Source organism: Carex rostrata, chromosome 14, assembly GCF_964058835.1.
Source record: "Carex rostrata chromosome 14, lpCarRost1.2, whole genome shotgun sequence".
Taxonomy (NCBI): domain Eukaryota; kingdom Viridiplantae; phylum Streptophyta; class Magnoliopsida; order Poales; family Cyperaceae; genus Carex; species Carex rostrata.
In genome coordinates, this window is record NC_135931.1 from 7,596,769 (window position 1) to 7,623,730 (window position 26,962).

Here is a 26,962-nt window from a genome sequence, read left to right on the forward strand (position 1 = left end):
TAAATGCCCTATTATCTTGCAATATAGTAACACTACTAGAGTGCTCCAAATACCTTTAAATCGAGTATTGTATTAGGGCTATAAATGCTCTATTATCTTGTCATATAGAGACACTATTAGAGTTCTCCAACCACCTTCAATTGAAGTGAAGTATTTGGGTTGTAAATGCCATATTTTCTTGCTATCTGAAGACTCTACTAGAGTGCTCTAAATACCTTCAATTGGAGTATTGTATTAGGGTTGTAAATGCCTTATTATCTTCCATGTAGAGAGACACTACTAGAGTGCTCCAAATTTTTTTAATTGGAGTGTTGTATTTGGGATGTAGATGCCCTATTACCTTGCTATGTAACACTACTAGAGTGCTCCAAATACCTTTAAATCAAGTATTGTATTTGGGCTGTAGATGCTCTATTATCTTGTCATATAGAGACACTATTAGAGTTCTCCAACCACCTTCAATTGAAGTGATGTATTTGGGTTGTAAATGCCATATTTTCTTCCCATCTGGAGACACAACTAGAGTGCTCTAAATACATTCAATTGGAGTGTTGTATGAGGGATGTAAATGCCCTATTATCATGCAATATAGTAACACTACTAGAGTGCTCCAAATATCTTTAAATCAAGTGTTGTATTAGGGCTGTGAATGCTTTATTATCTTGTCATATACACTACTAGGGTGCTCTAATTACCTTCAATTGGAGTGTTGTACTAAGGTTGTAAATGCCCTATTACCTTGCCATATATAGACTATACTAGAGTGCTCTAAATACCTTCAATTTGAGTGTTGTATTAGGGTTGCAAATGCCCTATTACCTAGCCATATATAGACAATACTAGAGTACTCCAAATACCTTCAATTGGAGTATTGTATTAGGGTTGTAAATGACCTATTACCTTGCCATATATAGACTATACTAGAGTGCTCCAAGCACCTTCAATTGGATTGTTGTATTAGGGTTGTAAATGCCCTATTATCTTGTCAAATGGAGACACTACTGGAGTGATCCAAGCACCTTCAATTGGAGTGTTGTATTAGGGTTGTAAATGCCCTATTATCTTGCAATATAGTAACACTACTAGATTGCTCCAAATACCTTTAAATCGAGTGTTGTATTAGGGCCGTAAATGCCCTATTACCTTGCCATATATAGACTATACTAGAGTGCTTCAAGCATCTTCAATTGGAGTGTTGTATTAGGGTTGTAAATGCCCTATCACCTTGCCTTAAATAGACAATACTAGAGTGCTCCAAGCACCTTCAATTGGAATGTTGTCTTTGGGTTGTAAATGCCTTATTATCTTGCCATCTAGAGACACCACTGGAGTTTTCCAAACACCTTCAATTGGAGTATTCTATTAGGGATGTAAATGCCCTATTATCTTGCAATATAGTAACACTACTAGAGTGCTCCGAATACCTTTAAATATAGTGTTGTGTTAGGGCTGTAAATGCTCTATTATCTTGTCATATAACACTATTAGAGTTCTCCAACCACTTTCAATTGAAGTGATGTTTTTGGGTTGTAAATGCCATATTTTCTTGCCATCTGGAGAAACTATTAGTGTGCTCTAAATACCTTCAATTGAAGTGTTGTATTAGAGTTGTAAATGCCCTATTACCTTGCCATCTGGAGACACTATTAGAGTTCTCCAACCACCTTCGATTGAAGTGATGGACTTGGGCTGTAGATGCCTCATTATCTTGCCATATAGAGACACTACTGGAGTGCTCTGAGCACCTTCAATTGGAATGTTGTATTAGGGTTGTAAATGCCCTATTATTTTGCCAACTAGAGACACTACTAGAGTGCTCCAAGCACCTTAAAATAGAGTGTTGAATTAGGGTTGTAAATGCCCTATTGTCTTGTCAAATGGAGACACTACTAGAGTGCTCGAAATACCTTCAATGAGACTGTTGTATTAGGGTTTGAAACGCTTTATTATCTTGCCATATAGAGACACCACTAGAGCGCTCCAAGCACCTTCAATTGGAGTGTTGTATTATGGTTGTAAATCCCCTATTATCTTGCCATATAGAGACACTACTAGAGTGCTCTAAGCACCTTCAATTGGAGTGTTGTATTAGGGATGTAAATGCCATATTATCTTGCAATATAGTAACACTACTAGAGTGCTTCAAATTCCTTTAAATTGAGTGTTTTATTAGGGCTGTAAATGCTCTATGATCTTGTCATATAGAGACACTATTAGAGTTCTCCAACCACCTTTGATTGAAGTCATGTAGTTGGGTTGTAAATGCCATATTTTCATGCTATCTGGAGACACTACTAGAGAGCTCCAAATATCTTAAATTAGAATGTTGTATTAGGGTTGTAATTGTCATATTATCTTGCCATATAGAGACACTACTAGGGTGGTCCAACCACCGTCAATTGAAGTGTTGTATTTGTGTTGTAAATGCCCTATTTACTTGCCATCTGGAGACACTACTAAAGTACTCCAAACACCTTCAAATGGAGTGTTGTATTAGGGTTGTAAAAGCCCTATTACCTTGCCAGATAAAGACAATACTAGAGTACTCCAAATACCTTCAATTGGAGTGTTGTATTAGGGTTGTAAATGCCCTATTACCTTGCCATATATAGACAATACTAGAGTGCTCCAACCACCTTCAATTGAAGTGATGTTTTTGGGTTGAAAATGCCATATTTTATTGCCATCTGGAGACACTACTATAGTTCTCTCAATACTTTCAATTGAAGTGTTATATTTGGGTTGTAAATGCCATATTTTCTTGCCATCTGGAGACATTACTAGAGTGCTCTAAATAACTTCAATTGGAGTGTTGTATTCGGGTTTTAAATGCCCTCTTATCTTGCTAACTGGAGACACTATTAGAGTGCTCCAAATACCTTAAATTAGAGTGTTGCATTAGGGTTGTAAATGCCCTATAATCTTGCCATATAGTGACATCACTAGAGTGCCCCAAGCATCTTCAATTGGAGTGTTGTATTAGGGTTGTAAATGCCATATTACCTTGCCATATATAGACAATACAAGAGTACTCCAAATACCTTCAATTGGAGTATTGTATTAGGGTTGTAAATGCCCTATTACCTTGCCATATATAGACTATACTCGACTGCTTCAAGCACCTTCAATTGGAGTGTTGTATTAGGGTTGTAAAAGCCCTATTACCTTGCCTTATTAAGAAAATACTAAAGTGCTCCAAGCACCTTCAATTGGAGTGTTGTATTAGGGTTGTAGATTCCTTATTATCATGCCATATAGAAACACTACTGGAGTGGCTCTAAACACCTTTAATTGAAGTGTTGTATTAGGGTCGTAAATGCCCTATTATCTTGCAATATAGTAACACTACTAGAATGGTCCAAATACATTTAATTTGAATGTTGTATTTGGACTGTAAATGCTATATTATCTTTTCTTATAGAGACACTATTAGAGTTCTCCAACCTCCTTCAATTGAAGTGATGTATTTGGGTTGTAAATGCCATATTTTCTTGCCATCTGGAGACACTACTAGAGTGATCTAAATACCTTCAATTGGAGTATTGTATTAGGGTTGTAAATGCCTTCTTATCTTGCCATATATTGACACTACTAGAGTGCTCCAAGATCCTTCAATTGAAGTGTTGTATTAGGGTTGTAAATGCTATAATTTCTTGCCATCTGGAGACATTACTAGAGTGCTATAAACACCTTCAATTGGAGTGTTGTATTAGGGTGGTAAATGTCCTATTATCTTGCCAACTGGAGACACTACTAGAGTGCTCCAAATACCTTAAATTAGAGTGTTGTTTTAGGGTTATAAATGCCTTATAATCTTGCCATATAGAGACACTACTGGAGTTCTCCAAACACATTCAATTGGAGTGTTGTATTAGGGTTGTAAAGGCCCTATTACCTTGCCATATATAGACAATACTAGAGTGCTCCAAACACCTTCAATTGGAGTGTTGTATTAGCGTTGTAAGTGTCCTATTATCCTACCATATAGAGACACTACTAGAGTGCTCCAAACACATTCAATTGGTGTGTTGTATTAGGGCTGTAAATGTCATATTATCTTGCCTTATACAAATAATGCTAGAGTGCTCCAAATACTTTCAATTGGAGTGTTGTATTAGGGTTGTAAATGCCCTATTATATTGCCGTATAGTGACATTATTAGAGTTCTCCAAGCACCTTCAATTGGACTGTTGTATTAGGATTGTAAATGCCCTATTATCTTGCCTTAAAGGGACACTACTAGGGCGCTCCAAACACCTTCGATGGTAGAGTTGTATTAGGGTTGTAAATGCCCTATTATCTTGTCATCTAGAGACACTACTAGAGTGCTCCAAACACCTTCAACTAGAGTGTTGTATTTGGGTTGTAAATACCCTATTATCTTACTATATGGACACTCTCCTAGAGTGCTCCAAACACCTTCAATTGGAGTGTTGTATTAGGGATGTAAATGTCCTATTATCCTGCCATATATAGACACTGCTAGAGTGCTCCAAACATCTTTAGTTGGAGTGTTGTATTAGGGTTGTAAATGCCTTATTTTCTTTCCATATCTAATTAATGGAGTGCTCCAATGCCCTATTGTTTTGCGATATAGAGACATCATCAGAGTTCTCCAACCTCCTTCAATTGGAGTGTTGTATTTGAGTTGTAAATGTCATATTATCTTGCCATATAGAGACTATACTAGAGTGATCAAAACACGTTCAATTGGAGTGTTATACTAGGGTTGTAAATGCCCTATTATCTTGCCATATAGTAAAACTAGTAGAGTTCTCCATGTATCTTCAATTGGAGTTTTGTATCGGGGTTGTAAATACCCTATTATCTTGCCATAGAAGGAAACTGCTAGAGCACTTCAATCACCATCGATTATAGTTTTTTATTAGGTTTGTAAATGTCTAATTATTTTGCCTACTGGAGACACTACTAGAGTGCTCCAAATATCTTAAATTACAGTGTTGTATTACGGTTGTAAATGCCCTATAATATTGCAATATAGATACACTACTAGAGTTCTCCAAACATGTTCAATTGGAGTGTTGTATTAGGGTTGTAAATGCCATATTATCTTGCCACATAGAGACACTACTAGAGTGCTCGAAACACCTTCAATTGGAGTGTTGTATTAGGGTTGTAAATGGCCTATTAGCTTATCATATAGAGACTCTACTAGAGTGCTCCTAACACCTTCAATTGGAGTGTTGTATTAGGATTGCAAATGCCCTATTATCATGCCATATAGAGACACTATTAGAGTTCTTGAACCACTTTCAATTGGAGTGTTGTATTAGGGTTGTAAATGCCCTATTATCATATAGAGACACTACTAGAGTGCTCCAAACACCTTCAATTGGAGTGCTGTATTAGGGTTGTAAATGCTATATTATCTTACCATATAGAGACACTATTAGAGTTCTCCAACCACCTTCAATTAGAGTGTTGCATTGGGGTTATAAATGTCATATTATCTTGCCAGATAGAGACAATACTAAAGTGCTTCAAGCGCTTTCAATTGGAGTGTTGTATTAGAGTTGTAAATGCCATATTATCTTGCCATATAGTGAAGAGTTCTCCAAGAACCTTCAATTGGAGTGTTGAATTAGGGTTGTAAATGTCTTATTAACTTGCCATAGAGGGACACTACTAGGGCGCTGCAAACACCTTCGATTGTAGTGTTGTATTATGGTTGTAAATGCCATATTATCTTGCCATCTGGAGACACTACTAGAGTGCTCCAAACACTTTCAACTGGAGTTTTGTATTGGAGTTGTAAATGCCTTATTATTTTACCATTTGGAGATACTACTGGAATGCTCCAAACACTTGACACGTCGGGTGTCGGATACAAAATGGGACAATCCTCTTTAGAATCCAATAATTCCTCAAGCTCGAAATCAAAAGAGAAACATACTCAAAATTCAAAGAATAATAATTAAAGGTCACATAACTATGCATTTTGGTATAGATATAATAACAAAAGTTAGAAGGGTAATAAGACAATAATTCCCAAGGAGCAAACAAAATTTATACTAAAGGACCAAATCAATGGTTTCATGATTTAAAGGATAAAAATATCTCAAAAAATAGAGTTCAAACTAATGGTACAACTAGAAATATTTCTGAACCTCACAATAAAGTTAAATCCTACCAAAATAAAAATGTTTCACATAAAATAGTAAATTGGAGTTCAAATGAAATTTGAAAAAAAATTCAAGGGTTGAAAAATCACTTCCAAAATCATTTCAAGCAAAGTCCGAATTTGAACACACCTCATCCCTCAATATCTTGAAAACCATCACTAATTTTTTGTAATTATTGTTGTAAGATTGAGCATACTTCATTGGAATATAGATTTAGAAAGGGAAACAACATGTCAAATATTGTTTGGATTACTAAATCTTGGTCAAATTATTGAAATTCAAAAATATTAAGGGGGGGATAAGATAAAGGTGTATATTAGTTATTATCTATTTTTATATAACTATTATATACTCTTGTGGGTGTGTTTTGATTATTACTAACAAATAAATTGCTTGGATCATTGAAAATAAATTTTTACATCACATGACAAATATTTGTATCAAGCTCGCAGAATTTCAAAAGAAACAACGATCTTAGGTTTAGGTTGGGCATGCATACTTGAATTCCAATGTTGAATTATATCCTAGAATGCGTTCATATGTGTTAGTTAGGACTCAGGAATCATACCAACAATTTAGAACAAATTTATATCAACATTAACTTCAGAAAGAACAAAATATCATTAACCATTGTAACGTTTAATCTTCCGTTGTAACAGAATAAATCAAATCTTTCCTCTGAAAATCCTAGATTTATTCTGGAGACAACTGTTACAGGAACTGTTGCAATGCTTGATAAGCATTTTCTGTTCCGTTACAACGGTTCCTCAACCATTATAACGGTTGTCTGTGACATGGCATAAATTTGCTGATTTCTTTCCTTATTCCATCATTTCCAGATTTTCAATATCCAGATTTTTAACCTTCTATATCCCTATACAAATCATGACATCTATGATACCGAATATTGGCCTTCCGGTTGCTCTGTGGTTGAGGGTTGATTTGGTTGAGTAATGAAGGTGAAGTGCAATTTTGTGAGTAAGATGAGTTGTTGTTTGGTTTAATAAGTGGTTGATTTAAATTTAGTGGAGTTTCGAGCTGAGTACGGTTTGGTGAATATGTGTTCCTCAGGACCAAATTGCGAGTACGAATTTATTATTGTTCCGTTACTTTCATTTTGGACTGATCCTCAAAGACATTATGAAAGGTGTGCACGGCAAATGCATCTTCAATGGTGTGGCTAAGCCAGTGAAGGTATCGAGCCACTCACTAATCCTCTATTTCATTCAACTGGTTTGAGCTTCCAATTTATAGACTTCGAGAGTATACCTGTCTACACTCCTTGGACCTTGAGTGTCACACCATGCGGCCAGGGTCGTAATAGTCCCCCGCCGTAAGCATACAATACCGTGTATGCTTACAAGGCAATTAACAATTTAATCCAAACAACAAGCAATATAAAACAAGTTTCTAAATATAAATCAGAGTACACAGTCTGGTCAGAATATAATACAACAAAAGTATCTCATCCGGATACCAACCATGAGGCATACCCTAAAACTACACGATAAAACATATCTAGGGTCCTGTGATGGTCAACTACTAAGGCCTACTACTCGCGTGCCTCTCCGGAATCAGTCGCACCCGTACCTGTAAAATAACCCGAAGGGTGGGGGTGAGAATAAAATTCTCAGTGCGAATTTGCCACAGTTTAGACTATTGGACTTGCAATCAAACTCCATATTCAAAAATGAAACCCAAACCAAAACAATTCAAATAGATATATAATCATAAATAACAGAATGCCAATGCTTGATAACAATTAATCAAACTGAATCACAATTAACGGAATTTCCAAGATGAATTTCAAACACAACACATATTTGGCTTAACTCGACTCATCAGGGCTTGTAGCAACTACAAATGTTCTTTCGAGCTGGACCCTTTATCAAACCCTCGTCTGTAGGGTTACTGACACCTACAGACGTTCCACCGAGCTGGACCCTTTATCTGACACCCATCTGCAATTGCTTGGCTTAACAGTTATTAAGGTCTGGTTCAAGTCACATAAAGAAAATTCTCTTTAGAATCGTTTCCAATATTCGTAATATTCAATTGACCGTCCAAATGCATTAACACGTAGGAGAATACCACCGAGCCACAGACATTACACACTAGTCACCCACGATTTCAATTCACACATCATAACATAATCACCCTCCCTCGTCCCAACAGGTACTGGGAAACATTGAGGGCCGTTCACCTAATGCGCCAGAAGGATCCTGGGAATTAAAGCCAGCATACAACCCGACTTTGCAAATTCATTGGATCCAAGTGCTTAACTTCGTAAATCCATTCACATACATAGTTCGTGGTGACTTTCAATAAAAATCAGATCATAATAGATCGACACAACCAACAACCATACCAGCATGCAAATTACTCAAGTCACATAAATTCGAGTTTAATTTGATTGGGCTATGCAAATGCTTTACACAATTCAATGATGCAATCAATCAGATATTCAATATGACAAATGAATAAACAGTTTAATTCCTGAAAATAAAGTATCAAACAAGTCCAAGAATCCTGCACCTGATTACGACGAGCGTATCGCTTAATTAAGGATCGGGCGTCTCGAATTGCCCCGGGAAGTCTTGCTCGACCGAGCCTACACCTATATTACACGTATACTAGGTTTAACCGTGGTTCATGATCGAGGTATTCACTCAAGTTATATTAGGGTTTATACTTTCCTATTCCTCTTTCTTTCTTTAAAATCTCTAACTTCTCACAATTTCCATTTGGGTCTTCTAGACCATACACGATCTCAATTTGGTAACAATTCATTTACTAGTTCACAGTTTCGGTTCCCGTAACAATTCAATTCACCAAGTGGTTAACCTTAATTTGGTCAAAACCTCAAATTAGCCGTTAAACGTTCTAGCAATTCAAGATCAAGAGGTAACCCTACCGATTACAAGTCTAATCGGTTGGATTAAACTAATCAATTCACGATTATGCCCAATTTCAGTTTTGGCACGAAACCCTAGAAATCAAAATCCGCAACCGGGGTGAAATCGGGGAAAGAATCGGCAAATAAACAATAAAAAAAGCTCAAGGAGCTAGTCTACAAGCAATTCAAACACAAATCTCAGGTTTAAAACGAAAACCCGAGAAATCGAGAAATCCAAGTTTTTAGAGAGAAACGGAAAGAGAAAGAAATACCGAATAGGAGAGCTAGGAGAGATCTACGGCCACTTGCTCGGTTCCAACTTCGATTTCTTGCAACAATCGGGGGTTTGAGAGGGAAAGAAAGCTCTCTCACACTTTTTCTTCTCTCTTGGCGAAAATCACAAAGAAATGGGGAAATGGGCGCAGGGGAAGAGAGAGAAAGAAAGAAATTTTGGGCCTTTATGAAAAGATACCCTGAGTGCGGATGCACTCAATTCAGTGCGGGTCGGCCACCCGCACTCAGAACTTAGAACAGATTTTCAGCAGTTGAAAATACACAGAAATATACACGAGTGCAGACACACTCATTTCCAGTGCGGGTCAATCACCCGCACTCAACACTTGGCAGAATTTCGGCAGCTTGGAAAACACATAAAAGAATACCCCAGTGCGGACGCACTCAGTACTTAGTCAAATTTTCATGAAAACGGCACTGAACAAGGGAAATTTCTGAGCGTAATGCGGACGCACTCAATTTCAGTGCGGGTCGGTCACCCGCACTCAGGACTTGGTTAGAATTGGAGGAAAAGAGAAATTGGAATCAATGCGGGTCACCCATCCGCACTCACACCAGTGCGGACGCACTGAGGAGAAATTCAGAAAACAATCCAAGGCAAACAGAGGCCAGTGCGGGTCAGGCACCCGCACTCACTACCAGTGCGGACGCACTGAGCCTATAAAGTCTCAAATTCTCGAAATTTCAACGCGATTTTGATTCACACTTGACTTACTTATTTAGAGGAACCTTAATTAAGGTTTAAACTTCTATTTTGTTAGCACGATTTTCGATTCTTGCTTTTAAGATATTTAGAAATAAATTGTTAAAATTTCGTAACGTAACATTGAGAAATGGTATGAAATTGCTGGTATAAAGTCTATCGATAGTTGAGCGACAAAAATTTATGATTCATCCCGTGGTTGAGCTTATTCCAGTCATTCAGTGGCAGGAGGTTGTCGAGATAACAACAAGATTTGAAATTTTGCCACCATACTACGGCCCGTTCTCGAAAATGAATTGTCACTCATGGCACGCATTTGTCAGACGTAATATCTTTCAATTTGAAGACATCTTCAATGGTGTTGGTCCAATTGTGGAACTCCTCGTGTTTGAGACTTCCTGAGAAATCTAGAATCTCTACTCGAAGACCACCGTCTTAATTTCAGTCCCGCTCACGAACCTAAGGGTTTTGGTCTCGATTTTGTGGTCTTTCTTCTTCTTGGTTGTTGTTCAAGTTTAGTTGTTCCATGAGTGTAGTGATAAGCTTGGTTTGATTGTTATAGATTCCCTCGACTAGCGCGATTTGGTTTTGTTGCATTCGTTCAAAAATGGCGATAAGGTTTGAGTCGGTCATTGTTGAATAGAATGGTAGATGAAGATAGTTGTCAAATGGGGTGGTTGTCGGGGATACAACTTCATGCGAGCACGAAGGTGGTTGTTGAACTTGCTGTGATATCACTTGACAAATCTCGGTCCCGGATCTCGACTCCTCTGGTGATAGGTCTCGAGCACAGTTTAGTTGAATTAGACAAAGAGTATGATGTCTCACTATTTTATCTATATTCCGACCAGACTTTGTACCAAAACCTACGCCTAAAATGTCAAATCATGTTTATTTCATTGAATATCTATAGAATGTGGTACTGCTATGCTTTTGTTTTTATTTGCAAGAAATGGGCGAAACTGAGGAAGAATCAGAGATTTGAAAGTTTATACACGGACCGTGCAAGACCCTATTCAGACCGTACAGATCTTTGCCCGACCACAGACATGACCGTGCTCAGCTCATCCGACCAGGACACAGGTAGACGGCTTGTGTAACATTACACACGGACCGTGTAAAGCATTTTTGAAAATATATTAAGAATTTGGAAATATGGCCAATTGGAGGAAGGTCAGCAAAGCAAGCATATAAGCAAGATTCTTAGCAATAGAGAGACCATTCTGGAGCCAAGAGAGAATTTGAGGGTTTGGAATTGACGGCTAAGCTTGGAGACAGAGTTGAGAGGAGGAAAACATGAGTTTTGCAACGAATCTTCTTTGTTCTTCGGATTTTTTCATGAATTGATCTTTTATCTTTTGCTTTGCTTATTCTAGAATCATGCTAGGCTAAACTCTTTAGTTCTTAGGGTTATGATGTAGTCGAATACTTTGCTTTATATGCTACTTATTTGAATCTGTGTTGATATTTGTGTTTGCTTGCTTAAGTAGTATTTTAATTGCTTAGTTGAAATTGTTTGAATTATTCTTAGTTTATTATTAGATGAACAGCTGCATCTTTCTTGTACTTTGGCCATGATCTTTCTCTCAACCAGACTAAGTGTTTGAGGTAGGTTTGTGAGCCGAGATGTGAACTTTCCATGCGTCGAGAGATGGTGGATACCTTTAGTAAACCAAACAAGTGACTTAGGTCATTCAAACCAACAAACGAGAGTTGAAATTTAGAACCCTGAGAGGGTAGAAATTGCAATTCCAGTACCGAGTTGATTAAGCCAACAAATGACAGTTGAGATTTAGGAACATCAGGTACGGTCAATGAAACCCTACACAAAGTTGCTGACACATAAACAAATAGCTACTATATTAACTCGAGGGCCACACAGACCGTGTTTAAGAGTACACGGCCCGTGCATGAGAGTGCACGAACTGGGCACCGAGAGGCAAAGTTGAGATGAAATTAGAAACCCTAGGAACACCTTTTTATTATTGTAAAAACCAAATTAAATTTACCTTTTGTTTTTAATTACTTTCATTGAATTGATTAGAAAATTAAATACCAAAACTAATCTTTTGCAGAACTTCTAGTCTTTAATTAATTTAGGTAGATTTCAGTAAAGAATTGAACTATCCTCAGGATCGATACCTGACAATACTACACGATAGGATTGTAAACTTGCAATCTGAATCGAAAGTAAAGTCAAGGTTTAAAAGGTACAATTTGCTGTACCGAAACTTTGTACTACCTTTTGGTGTAATAGAGTACTAAGTAGCAAAAACGATAATGAAATCTCTCTCAGAAAATATATTGATACCAAAAGTTATTTTCTCTTACAAAAGCTCTATATTATACTAGAATGATTTAAGATTTGTTTCCAATATGTAATTTGTGAAAAAACTCACATTTAAGAACTAGCATTTGATCTAGTAATAAACGATAACACCCTCTTTGTGTGAATTCATAGACTCGTAATTCGAATAAGATCCTTTATAAACATTAAATGAAAATTTATAGAAAAAACCTCTACTTTTTTTATAAAAAATAAACTCCGAACATTCTATTATTTCAATAAAATTCCTACACTACAAGTTTCGCATGTATATGTCATTCTTGTTATTAACAAAATTGCCAAAAAGGATGTCGAGAAGGTAATTTGTTAATCATTCACGTTCATTCGGATAGATGGTTTTTCAAAATTGGATTTCTAGTTCAATTTGTTTAGAACAAAATCTGATAGTCCTTTTATGATTTTTTTTTATAAACCGTCATAAAAAAACAAACAGAATGGAAACCAGATTGGTTACTTTTTTACAAAATCATCAATACCAATAATAATTTTCGATACCCATTTTTTATTCCGAAATTCAATTTTGGTATCCAACTTCTCTACCCAGTTCTCTTAGACTCCTCTTAAAATAATAAAAACCAAAGTTCAAATTTGATATGAAAATTAAATTTTGAAAATCAATTTTGTTATGAGCTTTCTTTCTCCTATTTGATTCAGTTTTATCGTAAATTATTAAATATTTAATAACAATTCAATAGGTTAATTGCTTAAAAATTTAGTCCTATTGAGTAATGATTTTGTCCCCACATAGTAGTCCCCTAAGGTCGTGCTCCAGACGAAGGGAGACGGAAGAAAGGGAGGGGAAAATCACTGTGGAAGGGAGACGCTCACCCCAGACCGTTTCTGCCCGAAGATTTCCCTTGCTCCAGAAGAGAAAAATCGGAGAGGGAGCGGAGGTGAAGAACTACTGTTCGGAGGGGAGAGCGGTACCGCGTAGTCTTGATTTTCTCCGAATTTTGTCACCCCCAAATCGGAGTGTAGAAACTACTGTTCCGAGGGTAGCCTCCCCCTCGTCCTCTCCCCTTCCTTTCCTTTAATGAGGGTTTTCCCTTCGTTTCTGGAGCACACCCTAAATGTCCCCTTCATTACAGTCAAAAGTCTAACTATTTTTTTTTCTAATTTCTCCATCAACTATAAATATCAATGTCTTTCCCAATCAGCAAGAAAACAAAATCATATTCTATAGACCATCCTCTATCTCTATCTCTCTCCCATCTTGACTCTCTCTCTCTCTCTCTCTCTCTCTCCCCCCTCCCCCCTCTCTTGATGACAAAAATGATTTGCCTCCTCTTCTCCTTCACAGTCTCCGCCTTTTCTCTATTGCGCTCTCCGATGAGACTTTGTTGCTCGTTCTCGGCACAATCTTACATCGTCTCGCTAGCCTAGCATTTTCGATGAGATCCGGCACAATCTTACCCCGTCTCTGATGAGAGTGGTGCACCATCGAGGGGGCCCATGCTAGCCCAGCGAAGGTCGTCAAAGTGAACAATGAGTTTCACATCTAGGTTTTGTGAATTTGAACCCGTTAAGCTCAACTTTTCCACCGCCCGACCCACATCCACCTTATCCGCTTCTATAAGGATATGAAAGTCAATCAATCAATCGATGCCAAGTGAGTTTTATGAATTTTAAATCTTACTGTTTGATTTGATTTGTTTCTTTTTGTTTCATATGAATATGAGATTACACTTGATAGTTAGTGTTTGAACTGTTATTTTTTTATTTTTTTTTGTCTTTGCTTGTTGTTTACTCATGCACACAACATGTTCGATGAAATGTCTAAGAGAAACTTTCATTTACACCTCTACTTAATTGCCTCATTTCCAACTTCATAGTTATTTATTATTTCTTAATGAAGAAAGCATATGTATTTGTATGGCATGATTTTCTCTATTTCTTAATAAAAGCATGTTGTTTACTCGGTTAGGTTATTCAACACAGGAGGGAACCTGATGCAAGTGCAAGTCCCAGTGTTGTGTAACTCCATTTTCAGCAACTCGTCAAAGCTTGTAAAAATAGCAAGCTAAGAATATATTATTACTTACATCAAAAGGCAATTACCGGGTTATATTTTTCTGTTTTGGAGAATGACATGTTCTCAATATTTTTTTGCATCAACACTTGAAAATATAGTTATCAACACTTTAAGTATATATAATGAGAAGTTCGTTCATAAATATCAATACTTTTTAATTGTGATTAAATGTGTTTAATATAGGTATGAATACTTTTCGGATTACATGTTAATATCAGTTTTGTGGTTTGTAAACTGTTAATACCAGTTTCTGAATTACATGTTAATACCACTTTTTAAATTACATAGTTGTTTACTTTTCGTGTTCTTGTTGCCGATAGGAATGATTTAAGATTTGTTCCCAATATGTAATTTGTAAACTAGCTTTTTTGCTAGTTGTTGTTGTGATGATTTCGAAAACTATTATTTGTTTGGGTTAATTGTGATTGGAAAATTATTTTTTTCGTGATATCTGAGAAACTGTTTTGTGTATTGGTAAACTGCCTAGTTTGGCAAAATTTGTTGTTATATGTTTGGTCAAATTTTATATTTTGTTGCTATATTGTTTTAAAATTTCTTTTTAACATTAATATTCATAAATTCATAGGTATCAATACAAATATTAATATGGTTACTATTATATATAAATATCAAAAAACTTTGAAGTCAAATATTTTTTCATGATACTACAGATCTTCATGCATAAGTATGAATACTAAGTGTTTTATATTTCAATAATTCAGATAAAACATGTATGAAAAGAATAATAACATGAACAAGTAGATATAAACACGTAATGTCTTCATTATTGGTAAAACATATGCATCATAGTAACACCAAAATTTGACAAAGTAGATATGAATACTTCTTATCTTAAAAATTGGTAAAACATACACATCACAGTAACAAAATTTGACCCAAATAAATATGAATACTTGTTGTCTTAACTATTGTTACTTATCATTTCATATATTAATAGTTTGAATATTTTCAATTTAAAAAAAATATTAAATTAAGATATTTTACAATGTAACAGTCATACTTTAGTTATAAGTATGAATACTTTCCTCAGTACCTATTAATATGTTCAAGCACTAAACAAATTAATTGATTCAAGTTACTTTACAACATAACAATTCACACTTCAATGCATAAGTATGAATACTTGATATGCTATATTTTTTTTTAGAAATACAAATGTCATATGTAAACAATTCATACTTAAGTTATAAGTATGAATACTTTATTTAGTCCATATCAATACATTCAAACACCAATAGATTTACTGATTTACTGATTTAAGTTACTTTACACCATAGCAATTCACACTTCAATGCGTAAGTATGAATACTTGAAATTTTATATATTAATATTTTTACAAAAGCACAAAGCACATTTAGGGATTTTTAAGGAATATTTTACACATAAAAATTCACACTTTAATGTGTAAGTATAAATACTTGATATTTTAAAAATGAATATTTACAACAATTACAATGCTGACACTTGAGATGGTCATTACGCATTCGCTTTTCCTTAGTTTTCTACATGTGGTCCCTATCGTGGTCACTTTCAGGCGACGTTTGCGCCCCCCCCCCAGGTCAGTAGTGGTCCCCAGGTTGTTAATGCCAAAGACACATATGTGAGTTTCTCATAAATACTTTACAACATAAATATTCACACTTTACTAAGTAAATGTGAATACTCGAAATTTTAGAGAAAAATATTTGACATATTAGAGATGAATAATTGACAAGATATAAATACTTGCATGCCAAGGTATGAATACTTGAATGACAAAAAACTCGAAAGTACTTTATCATGGATCTCATTTGAAAGAGAAAATTACGTAGAAGATATCTGTGTTTTTAGATTCACAAGATTCCTCACAGATCGTTAGAGATATTGACGAGATTAAATGAACAAAAAAATCCACTTCTAAAAATGTTAATAAGTGTGTGATTAAAGAAAAAATAAAGTTGATGACCAGTTTATTTTTTTAATACTTAATATAATATATAATAATATTTGCGCGTATAAGTATTCATACATACGCGCGTCAGTTGTAATTTTTTTCAAATATAAGTGGTCTCCTAAGTAGTTAGTAGTCATTCCAAATAGTTAGTGGTCTCCATCATACTTTATACATTAGTTAATTAGGAGGACATTTAGGGGACTGAAATAGGGGAATTGTTAGTTAATCCCTTGAATATTTGATGAGATTTCTCTCTCCTCTCTGATATAAATTGTTTAACATGTAATTAATTTAAATAAGACTTCAATTGAATATTTAAAAAAATAAGTTCAATGCAAACCAAAATTCAATTTCGGTATGAGAAATTGCAAACCAAAATTCAATTTCGATATTAATTTGAGAAAAAGTTGAAATGGGTTGAACTATGTGACCTTTGTGCAATTTGTGTTTTTTTTAAGGTCAGCAAGCAATGACTTGCTAACAATTTTATTAATCAAAATTAAATAAATAATGAAGTTTATTTAGAAGACCATATGTGCAAAGTTGTATATCGAAATTAATTTTTGGTAGGAAAATTGAATACTAAATTTGATTTTCGATATTGATGAATTTTTGTAAAAAAGCAATTAATTAACCCGTTTTCCAATTTCCCATCTTCCATTTTAGGGGGAATTACGTATATACCATTGAAAACATTGAAATTACGTATTTACCATTCTAAATTCTAATAACTCACATATTTATCCTTAAATATATTACAGATATGCTAAAAACTCAAATTAATTATATTTAAGATTCTAAAAACTATAATTCATTAAGGATTAATTAAATATGAATCCATTCTTCATATTCGGATTGGACTCTTGTCTTCTCCAGATCTTGCATGCACCCATTGTATGTTTTTATAACATCTCTTGCTGACTCTCACATGACTCGCTACCCCATTATTATAACCAGCTTTTGACAAGAGGAGTGTTAGGGCGTGCTCCACAACGGAGAGTAAACCCCTCATTAAAGGGAAGGAAGGGGAGACGAAGGCAGACCGGAGCTGCCCGCCACGGTTACTCGCTCCAGAACGAAGAAATCGGAGAGGAGAGGAAGGGGAAACGCTACTGTTGCAGGGGTAACTAGGGGTAACTCTACGTTGAAAGCTTCCGAAATTCGTACCCCCCGATTCGGGGTGTAGACGGAGTAACACGAGCCGTGTTACCCTCCCTTCGTCTCCCGTCCCCTTCCTCTGCGCGACAGGTTCTGGAGCACACCCTTAGCGATTTCGGTGGCTGCTTCTGTGGAGTGGTAGGAGAAGGCGTGACCAAGATTGCTGGCACATTTGGACTCAAATGAAATGGTGACAGGGATACGTCGGGGTGGTTGGAGAAGAACATCTTAGTGTTGTTATTGATTATCAGAGCTGGTACAGGGAAAATGAGTTTAGTTTTAATTAATCTTTGGTTGATTGTAGTTCTAAAATCTTAAACATACTTAATTTGAATTTTGAGTATATTTAATATATATTTGATAAATATGTGAGTTATTTGAATTTATGATGGTAAATATGTAATTATAAAATTTAGAACGGTAAATATGTAATTTTATAGATTTTGAGTGGTATATATGAAATTCCCCTTTTATTTTATGATGATTTATTAAAAGAAAAATTGATGTGAAAATAATAACAAAAATGATACTAAATATCCATTTTTTTAAAGACCAAAATCAATTGAAGGGGACAGATTACAAATTTACAATCATGCGCGCAATGTTTCCTTGTTTTATTACATTGAACCATATTGATTTTTTATTCATAATTTTACCAAATATTCATACATAATACTTTTACCACTAGTGTTCCTTTCAAATAGTTTGACCGTACGAATATAATACACAAACATTGACTTGTGGAGTCAATACACATGCCTTCAAGTTTATCAAAATGCTAGCTGGATCATTGTAAACCACTTGTTTGTTTTGTTTGTTTCATCAAGGATCGTTTGGATATTAGTATTTAAATCTGGGTAAGATAAGTAAACGGATTGAACACCGATGAAGAAAAACAAAAATGAATAATAGCTATATTGTATTCTTATTGGATTGAATTTTCAGTAGGGGTGAAAACGGAGCGGATACGGAGCGGATAATGCTAATATCATATCCGCATCTGTCGGATAATGAGCGGATACGGATACGGATACGGATAGTAAACGGATATCAAAATTCAAAACCAAATCCGCCTTAAACGGATACGGATACGGAACGGATAGTCCACGGATACGGATTCGAATACGGATATAAAACGAATAATGGTCGGATAATTAAGATATATGAACTTCTAAAATACAAATATTAATTAAAACATTAAATATAAATATTAATGAACTTATAAGAGATGAAAGATAATCTATTCATATAATATATATATATCAAATAAGTGTATGGTAACAAAAGATGTTGTGGTGTAGTGGTTTGAAGCTTGGTCTTAAGGCATTGAGATGGGAGGACATGGGTTCAAATCCCACCTATAGCAAATATTTATTCCTCTTTTATATGGGTTTGGCCAAATTATCCGAATCCGGATAATCCGGATATCCGCTCCGTTTAGGACTCCGAATCCGTATCCGTATCCGGATCTTTTATGGATTTCCGAAAATTATCCGAATCCGTATCCGGGAATTATCCGAATCCGGATTATCCGGATTCGGATTATATCCGGATACGGAGCGGATATCCGCCGGATAATCCGGCTCCGTTTTCACCCCTAATTTTCAGGCATGCTAGGCTTGTATAAAGATATAAATTTAAGAAGATAATTTGGATATTAAAAAAAATTAAATATGAGGATTATATGGTAAAGATTAATTGCATAATATTTCTATAATAAATTTGGTAATAAAAAAATTATATTAGCTAAAAAGTTAATCACTAATTATCGTTGTATTACTAGTCAAAATATACCCAAAATTAATAAATTTTAATAAAAAAAAGGAAATATAAGCAGGTGTCATTGAACAATTAAACCTAAAAATCATTAATTGGGTTGGTATATAATTTTATATTAAATCAAATTTAAATTATATAAAGCAGGATTTCCCAGCACTTCATTGGGATTTGGGAGGATCAAATTCAATCTTTTTTTTCCCCGTTATTTTATTTTTACTGGACTAAGTAGCTTATAAAATTTGAGAAATGATCCTCATCTTTTTATATAACAATGGAATGGAAAAAAAAAAATACAAGCCGCTATTCAGTATAAAAAATAATCATCAACCTATCTTTATCCTTTTCTGTTTCCTTTTTCTTTTCTTTTCTTTTCTTTTAATTCATATCTAATGTGGTAATAAAAACTAAATGACATTATTACATGATACTACAAGAATCAGGATATTGGCTAACTTGATGGTAAGCATACTGGTACGGATAAACAGGGTGTACCGCATACTGGTACGGTATCACCACCGGCTCCGCACTCTTGTCTTCTTTCTTCTCTTCCTTTTTATTTTCACCTGATGTGACGCTGATCAGAACAGCGTAACCCAATTTCTTTCTCAGAACAGTTATCAGAGCAACCGAGTCGATGCCATCTCCCTCGACCACAATCTTGTCACCGTCAATCGATGTCGATAGAATACCATCCACTCCGACAACTGCTGTTAGTGCTTTCGTGCGTTTCCGTGCGTTCTCCATGGATAATTGGATCACCACTTTTTGCTGAAACAAAGAAAAAGTCTAAACTTTCAATTTCTTTCTCTTACACCAAAACAGATTATAAGTTTATAACCTCCTTTGGCATTAAAAATCAAATTCAAACTTGATGATCATTTTCACTTACCTTAACCATGATGAATTTAGATTCTTCTCTTTGGAAACAAAGGGGGAGAATTCTTTGTTTTCTCTGCAGCTTGTGTTTGTAGTATCAGTTATTAGAGATGGTTTTATAGTTAGAAGGGGGGCTTTTTTATAGATAGAATGGAACCTTGGAAGGGGAAATAGGGACATTGACTTAGTTGACTACTGGGGTCATGATAATTAACGCCCAAAAGAGTACCTCAATAATTCACTGGGGGCTTTTTTTTTTTTTTTTTTTTTCGTGCAGTTCAATCTGAACTGAAAAAAAAGGGGTGGCCGTATTCCCTAGATGCGACTTGAAAAAATGTGACTGCACCTAGAGGATGCGGCCATGTCAAAAATCGAATTTTTCAGAAATCGTGGTTATTTGGTTTATTTTTTTTGGAAGTATGGTATATTTAAAAATTTCGGTTTATATCGATTCCATTCCGACCTAATATAGTGAGTAAATTAAGTATTATTTTAATATTATTTTGTACAAAAATAGTTAATTTTAATCCACGTACATTTTTGTGCAAAAGAATTTCAGTTGGCATAATTAAGCAATTGGTACGTTATTTCTTTAAAATTGCAAAAAATGAATATTTGTACAATGTCTTGGTTTTATAATACTTTGATAGACATAACTCAATGTTGGAGTTTGTGATCCATAAAAAATTATGCTTATTCTTATTTTAATCTTATAAATAATTAATTTTAGTTTTAGCCTGTTCTTTCCGTATCATCAAGTAAAATTGATTAAAACAACACATCACATTATTTTGCTAAATAAATATTAAATAAACTGCAACATGTGCATAACACCACAAATTAGAAGAATTCTGTAACATTTATTTGGCTCATAACTTTAAAACATCTTTTGATAAAAAAAAAGAATAATAAATACAAAATAAGGATGACAAGATAGCAAAATATAAATTTACTTATTTGTACCTAAGTACCTCATTGAAAACGATATTAATATTAAAATAAATAAATTTCACCAACATTTGAAGATGCTGAATCAAGTTCTTTGAAACATATTACTAAATTTCTCTATATAGAATAACTAAAAAAAAACATCTCTTGTCTTAATATCTTTATTTTTTATACAAGTTGTTGAATCAATTCGTCTTGTGGTGTTTGCCGGATAAAGATATTGACAATATCATTTTGACTTTATAAATGTACTGAGTTTTTTTTTTTTTTTTAAGTTCTATTGTTCATACATTGCATAAATTTAAAACAATGTTGTTATTTTTTTTCTGTGGCCGTCTAGCGCAGCTGTCTAATAAAACAGAAAAATAATTTGACAAGTTGAGAATTATTTTAGCCTTCCGGGAAGCGGGATTATATTATGTAAAACGCGTACCGAGATGATTTATTCTTAGACGCGTGTCCAGATTTTTTGAAAGTTTAGACGCGTGTCCAGTTAAAGAAGAACTGGATATATCCATTGGTTTAGTTCAATTTGTGCCACTTTTGTATTATTTTTTATTTTATTTTTTGCTTGATTGATTGCCCGTAGGCCTAGTAAAAAACTACACCAGTAGGGCTGCAAACGAATCGAATCGAATTGAATTTACTCTAGTTTGAGTTTGGTTTGAATTAATTTCAAACTAAGTTTGATTTAAATTAATTTCGAATCAAATTTTTTACGAACTCAATTTTAAATCTTTTATAAACATTTTTATGATAAGGAAGAGTGATTGTAGTCGCCAAAAGCGAGAGGTAAAAGTCATCTAGGATTTTAGAACTAAGAACGAGGTTACAACTTACGAGTTATGACTTATGGTTGGACGGTCTTATATTTTAACTTTTAAGTCATCAGCGAACATCAACGGTTCACATTACTTTGAATTTCGAACTAAAATAGTTCGCGAACCTATTTCGAACAAACCAGATCCAGTTTGAATTTGATTTGAATTAATTTCGAACTATTTTGAATCGAATTTTTTATGAACTTCTTCAAATCAAACTTAAATCGAATCACGAACTACGAAAGTTTTGTGCAGCCCTATACACCAGAATGTCAGGATCAATAGAAGAGCTACTCTGCATATCCCATTTACATCTTCTACCCTGATTTGCTAGATTATGGGCAATTTTAATGTATTCATTCTGTCTGGGACAGTAGTTTACACTAACAGTAGATGGGCTTCCTCTTATCAGTCTCCAAGCCTCCCAAATCTGACCATACGGGCTTCCAGTTATCAGTCTCCAAGCCTCCCAAATCTGACCATACGACCTCCAGTCGAAGATTTTGGTAATCCACCCGATAGCGATCTCACCATATCATTATCAGCAGAGCCAGAGTGAGCATATTATGTTTGGATGCACTGAGAATAGCGCTATTTTTGATTAACAGTGCTATTTTATCTTAACAGTTCATTCAAACAACATCAAACGTTATTCCGAACAGCCTTATTCCGCTAACTCAACAAATACTTAGAATAGCATGATGAACTTTTCAATAGTAGCTGTTCTTAGTAGTTATTCCAAAGAGTGTATCCAAACGTATTTTTAGTTATTCCGAATAGCTTTGAGTTAGCACCATTCTCAAATAATAGTTATTTTAGCTATTTTGTTCTAGTAGCTATTCTAACTATTCTAGAGTGCATCCAAACTTACTCTATATTTAGTTACGTATTAACTATCACTGTGATCATTTCATTGTTCTATTGAAACTTTGTGACGGCTCTAATTTTTTATTTCTTGGCAAAATGAGTGATGAGATATATGCTAAATATTAATATATGATAACTCGGCTCTTAAAATTATATATTATATATATTAAAAAAGATGCATTGAGCCGTTATTACAGTTCTACTGGCCAATTGCTTCTTTTTAAGAAAAGTTACACTTTCTCAAATAAGAGCTTGTATATCCGAATTCGTATCCTCTGCATTAACTAAAAATGTTCTTAATTTTGAGTTAATGAAGACGATGCAGACTCTGTATCTCCCTCCCCCAATACAATTCGTGTATAAAGTTTATACTTTTATAATATCTTAATTTAGATTGAGTTAAAAAAATTCCTTTAAAACCGGTTTTAGTAGGCTGATACATTGATATTAAATATTAGAACATATATATATTTTATGAGGAGGGTTAAAACTGCACTCTTCTTTTTGTGCTCCTAACGTGCACTCTTCCTTTATATTTTCACTTTCAAAGTTTAAATAGTTGATTCAAACCTTCCAACGTGTTCTTCATATTAAAATGTGCTTAGAGACCAAATTTTACATTTTTTGAAATTTTTTTACTATTTTTTCAGAATTTTTGAAAATCATCACTTTGCTGAATTTTTTATTATTGTTTAGTTTAATAACAAAAAATTCAGAAAAAATAGTAAAAAATTTCTAAAAAATATAAAATTTGGTCTCCAAGCACATTTTAATATGAAGAACACGTTGGAAGGTTCGAATCAACTATTTGAACTTTGAAAATTAAGATATAAGGGGAGAGTGAACGTTAAGAGCACAAAAAATGGTGCATTTTAACCCTCATATTCTCAAGCAACACCTACTTTGAAATATAGCCAGATGCAGAACTAGAAAATTTAAATAGGAGGAGACTAACTTATAAAATGTATTATGTAAAAAAAAACAAAAATTGTAGTTAGTGGGTATTGAACCCATGACCTTATACATACTAACTTAGAGCTTAAACCACTAGACTAAAAACACACATTTATTATATTATGAGGGAGACTAAACTATATACAAGTTCAAAAAATTCAAAAATTTAATTAAATTTTAATATAAATAATTAAGAATTTTAAATTATAGGGTGGTTTAACCATATACGCAGATCTATCTCTGAGTATAGCAATATTGGAAATAAAAATATCAACCATGTAATTGCCGAGTGGACCTATTGATGACTTGATTTGCTATGTCCACAGATAACCGTGTTTCAACTAACCTTGATAGATATGATCATAGTGATAAATAAATTATTCAAGTTCGGTGAGGTCAAAAATTCATAATTTGAGAATAATTCGGGTATAATATAAGAATGATTCGGAATTATTCAAACCAGAGATCTCAATCCTGCAAGAGAGCAAAAAAAATAATTGTTTTAGAAAAAATTCGTGAATAATTCGGAAAATTCGGAAAAAATTCGGAAAATTCGCAAATTAATCAGATTTAATTCGGTCAAGATTCGGTCAACCGAATAACTCGAAGTTCGGTTCAGCATCACAAAAAAAATGAATTATTTGTGAATCTTATGACTATGCATGTGACATGATAGAGATATTGACATCACTTCATATGACATGTTTGTTTGTTTGGGTATCAGTATTTAAAGCTGCGGGAGATAAGTAAACGGATTTAAAAAATGAATAATAGTTAAATTGTATTCTTATTGATTTTCAGATGTGACAGTCTTGTATAATTAAGTATGTACATTTGATATTAAACAAATATAGTATATAGATATTAATACCAATGAAATATAATTTGGATATTAAAATAAAATAATAAATAGTTAAAAAAATATACTCACATTCTATATATAAAGTTGTAAAGATTAATTACATAATATTCTATAAAAACGGTCATTTTTTTTAATATCCAAAATAAAAAACAAATTTACCAAACTAACCAATCTTTTGATTTTTTTTTTATATCTACCCAGACCGCCTGGCATACTGGCGGTTCAGATTTGTAGTGAACTGTCAGGTGGTGGGGCGGTCCACTATGCATCAATTATTGCTCCTGCGTATTCCCTCTCCCTCTCTCTCTGCTTCAATCATTTCCATTCTGTGTTCGTCCCTACGCCAGAAAAAAAGAAAAAAAGAGGAAATCTAGTGGCTGCCTCCGCCATTTTTCTGTTTCCGACAGGCGCACAGCAAGTATGTAACAATATACAAAATTAATTTTTTATTTTATTATATTAATAACTGAGTTGTATTGTTATGTTATGAGGAGGAAGGCGCAGCAGTAAAATGGCGGAGGCAGCCACTAGGTTTCCTCTTTTTTTCTTTTTTTTCTGGCGCAAGGACGAACACAAAATGGAAATGATTGAAGCAGAGAGAGAGGGAGAGGGCATACGCAGGAGCAATAATCATAGTGGACCGCCCGGGCCGTGGGCGGTCAGGTCCCCTAGTGGACCGTCCCACCACCTGGCGGTTCACTACAGATCTGGACTGCCAGTATGCCAGGCGGTCTGGGTAGAAATAAAAAAAACCCAAAAGATTGGTTAGTTTGGTAAATTTGTTTTTTATTTTGGGTATTAAAAAAAATGAGTGCTATAAAAATCAAAGATTTAAATAGTATTTATCGTGTTATAGCGGACTATAGCATGCTACCGATAGCGTCATAACTTTTATGATCCAAAAATACTATAATAGTGCTATATTGTAACGCGCTATTTAGAACATGATAAAAAATCATTTTTTATGAATATAATATTGCGGCAATCTACAACAGGCAAATTCATTTTTTTTCATCAATTAAGTATGTGGTATAATAAAATTTGAAGACATCACAGTCATCTTTTCATCTTTTTATATAAAAAAGTAAGAATGGAATAGAATAGAAAAACAAAATTACAAACCTCTATTCAGTATAAAAAAATGATCTTCTCTTTATCTCTTTGTTTTTTCTGTTTTCTTTTAATTCAAATGTAATGTGGTAATATAAGCTAAATCACATTACATGATACTACAAGAATCTTGGCTATCTTCGTGGCAAGCTGCATACCGATACGGATAAGGATAATGTATCGGATAATGGTACGGTATCACCCCCGGCTTTGCACTATCTCCGGCTTTCTCTTCTTTCTTCGCTTCCTTTTTATCATCGCCTGTCGTGAGGCTGATCAGCTCGGCGTAACCCAATTTCTTTCTCAGAACCGTTGTCAGAGCAACTAAGTCCATGCCATCTCCCTCGATCACAATCTTGTCATCGTCGATTGATGTCGATGTAATTCCATTCATTCCAGCAGCTGTTGTTAGTGCTTTTTTTCGTTTCCGTGCATTCTCCAGAGATAATTTGATCACCACTTTTTGCTGAAACAAAGAAAATGTCAGCTTTCAATTTCTTTTCGTAGATGGAAATGGAAATTTCAAAACTCTACTCTATTATCATTTAAATCAAATTGAAACTTGATGATGAATTTCACTTACCTTTTGAGTAAAAATAAGAGTCTAGCCCATATTTAATTAAATTGTTTGATTACAAGGTTTGTAACCTACATTCATTAAAATAGAAATTTGCAGTTGCTCAAAACAGTTGAGCAGAAATTCACTTACCTTAACCATGATGAATTTAGATTCTTCTCTTTGGAAAAGAAAGGTTGAGAATTCTCTGTTTTCTCTGCAGCTTGGGTTTGTACTTTGTAGTATATATCAGTTATTACTTTATTAGAGATGGATTTACAGTTAGAACTTAGAATTGGGGGTTTTTTTTATAGAGAGAATGGAGCCTCGGAAGGAGACTAGGAAAATTACTTAGTTGACTATGTGGTTGCTAATTAACGCCCAAAAGAGTACCTTAATTATTCACTGATGAGTCATTTGTAGGGTTTATATCGATTCCATTCCGACCTAGTATTGTGTGAGTAAAGTATTATTTTAAAATATTTTGTTCAAAATAACATCTATTTATATTTTTACAAAAGAATGCAAGTTGGCTTTTGATGGAGTACTTGGTACTTTTATAAAATTGCAAATTTTAATCTTTATTCTTATATTAATCTTATCAATAAGACGAACTAATCTTACTTTTACCCTATCCTTTTATCATCAAGCAAATATGATCA

At 34.3% G+C, this 26,962-nt stretch overlaps 1 protein-coding gene across 1 annotated transcript; it reads right to left on the bottom strand.

Annotated features, from left to right (window-relative positions):
• Positions 1 to 19,508: 19,508 nt before the first annotated feature.
• On the bottom strand, positions 19,509 to 26,602 carry LOC144565593 (uncharacterized). Its single transcript, XM_078315389.1, has 5 exons — positions 26,454 to 26,602; positions 25,858 to 26,210; positions 20,196 to 20,223; positions 19,728 to 20,074; positions 19,509 to 19,657 (listed from the first exon to the last, which is right to left on the bottom strand). The coding sequence occupies exons 1-5, from the start codon at positions 26,460 to 26,462 to the stop codon at positions 19,630 to 19,632; spliced, it is 765 nt and encodes a 254-aa protein (XP_078171515.1). The 5' UTR covers positions 26,463 to 26,602; the 3' UTR covers positions 19,509 to 19,629.
• Between the last annotated feature and the right edge of the window lie 360 nt (positions 26,603 to 26,962).

Bases quoted from the DNA above. Each gene is read 5' to 3' on its own strand.
- LOC144565593 (XM_078315389.1), bottom strand. The intron at 20,075-20,195 runs GTAAGTGAAAAT...TCTTTGTTTCAG, and splicing joins CTAAATTCATCATGGTTAAG to CAAAAAGTGGTGATCCAATT. The intron at 19,658-19,727 runs GTAATAATGTCA...GAAAAGAAAAAG, and splicing joins CCTGATTCTTGTAGTATCAT to GAAACAGAAAAGGATAAAGA.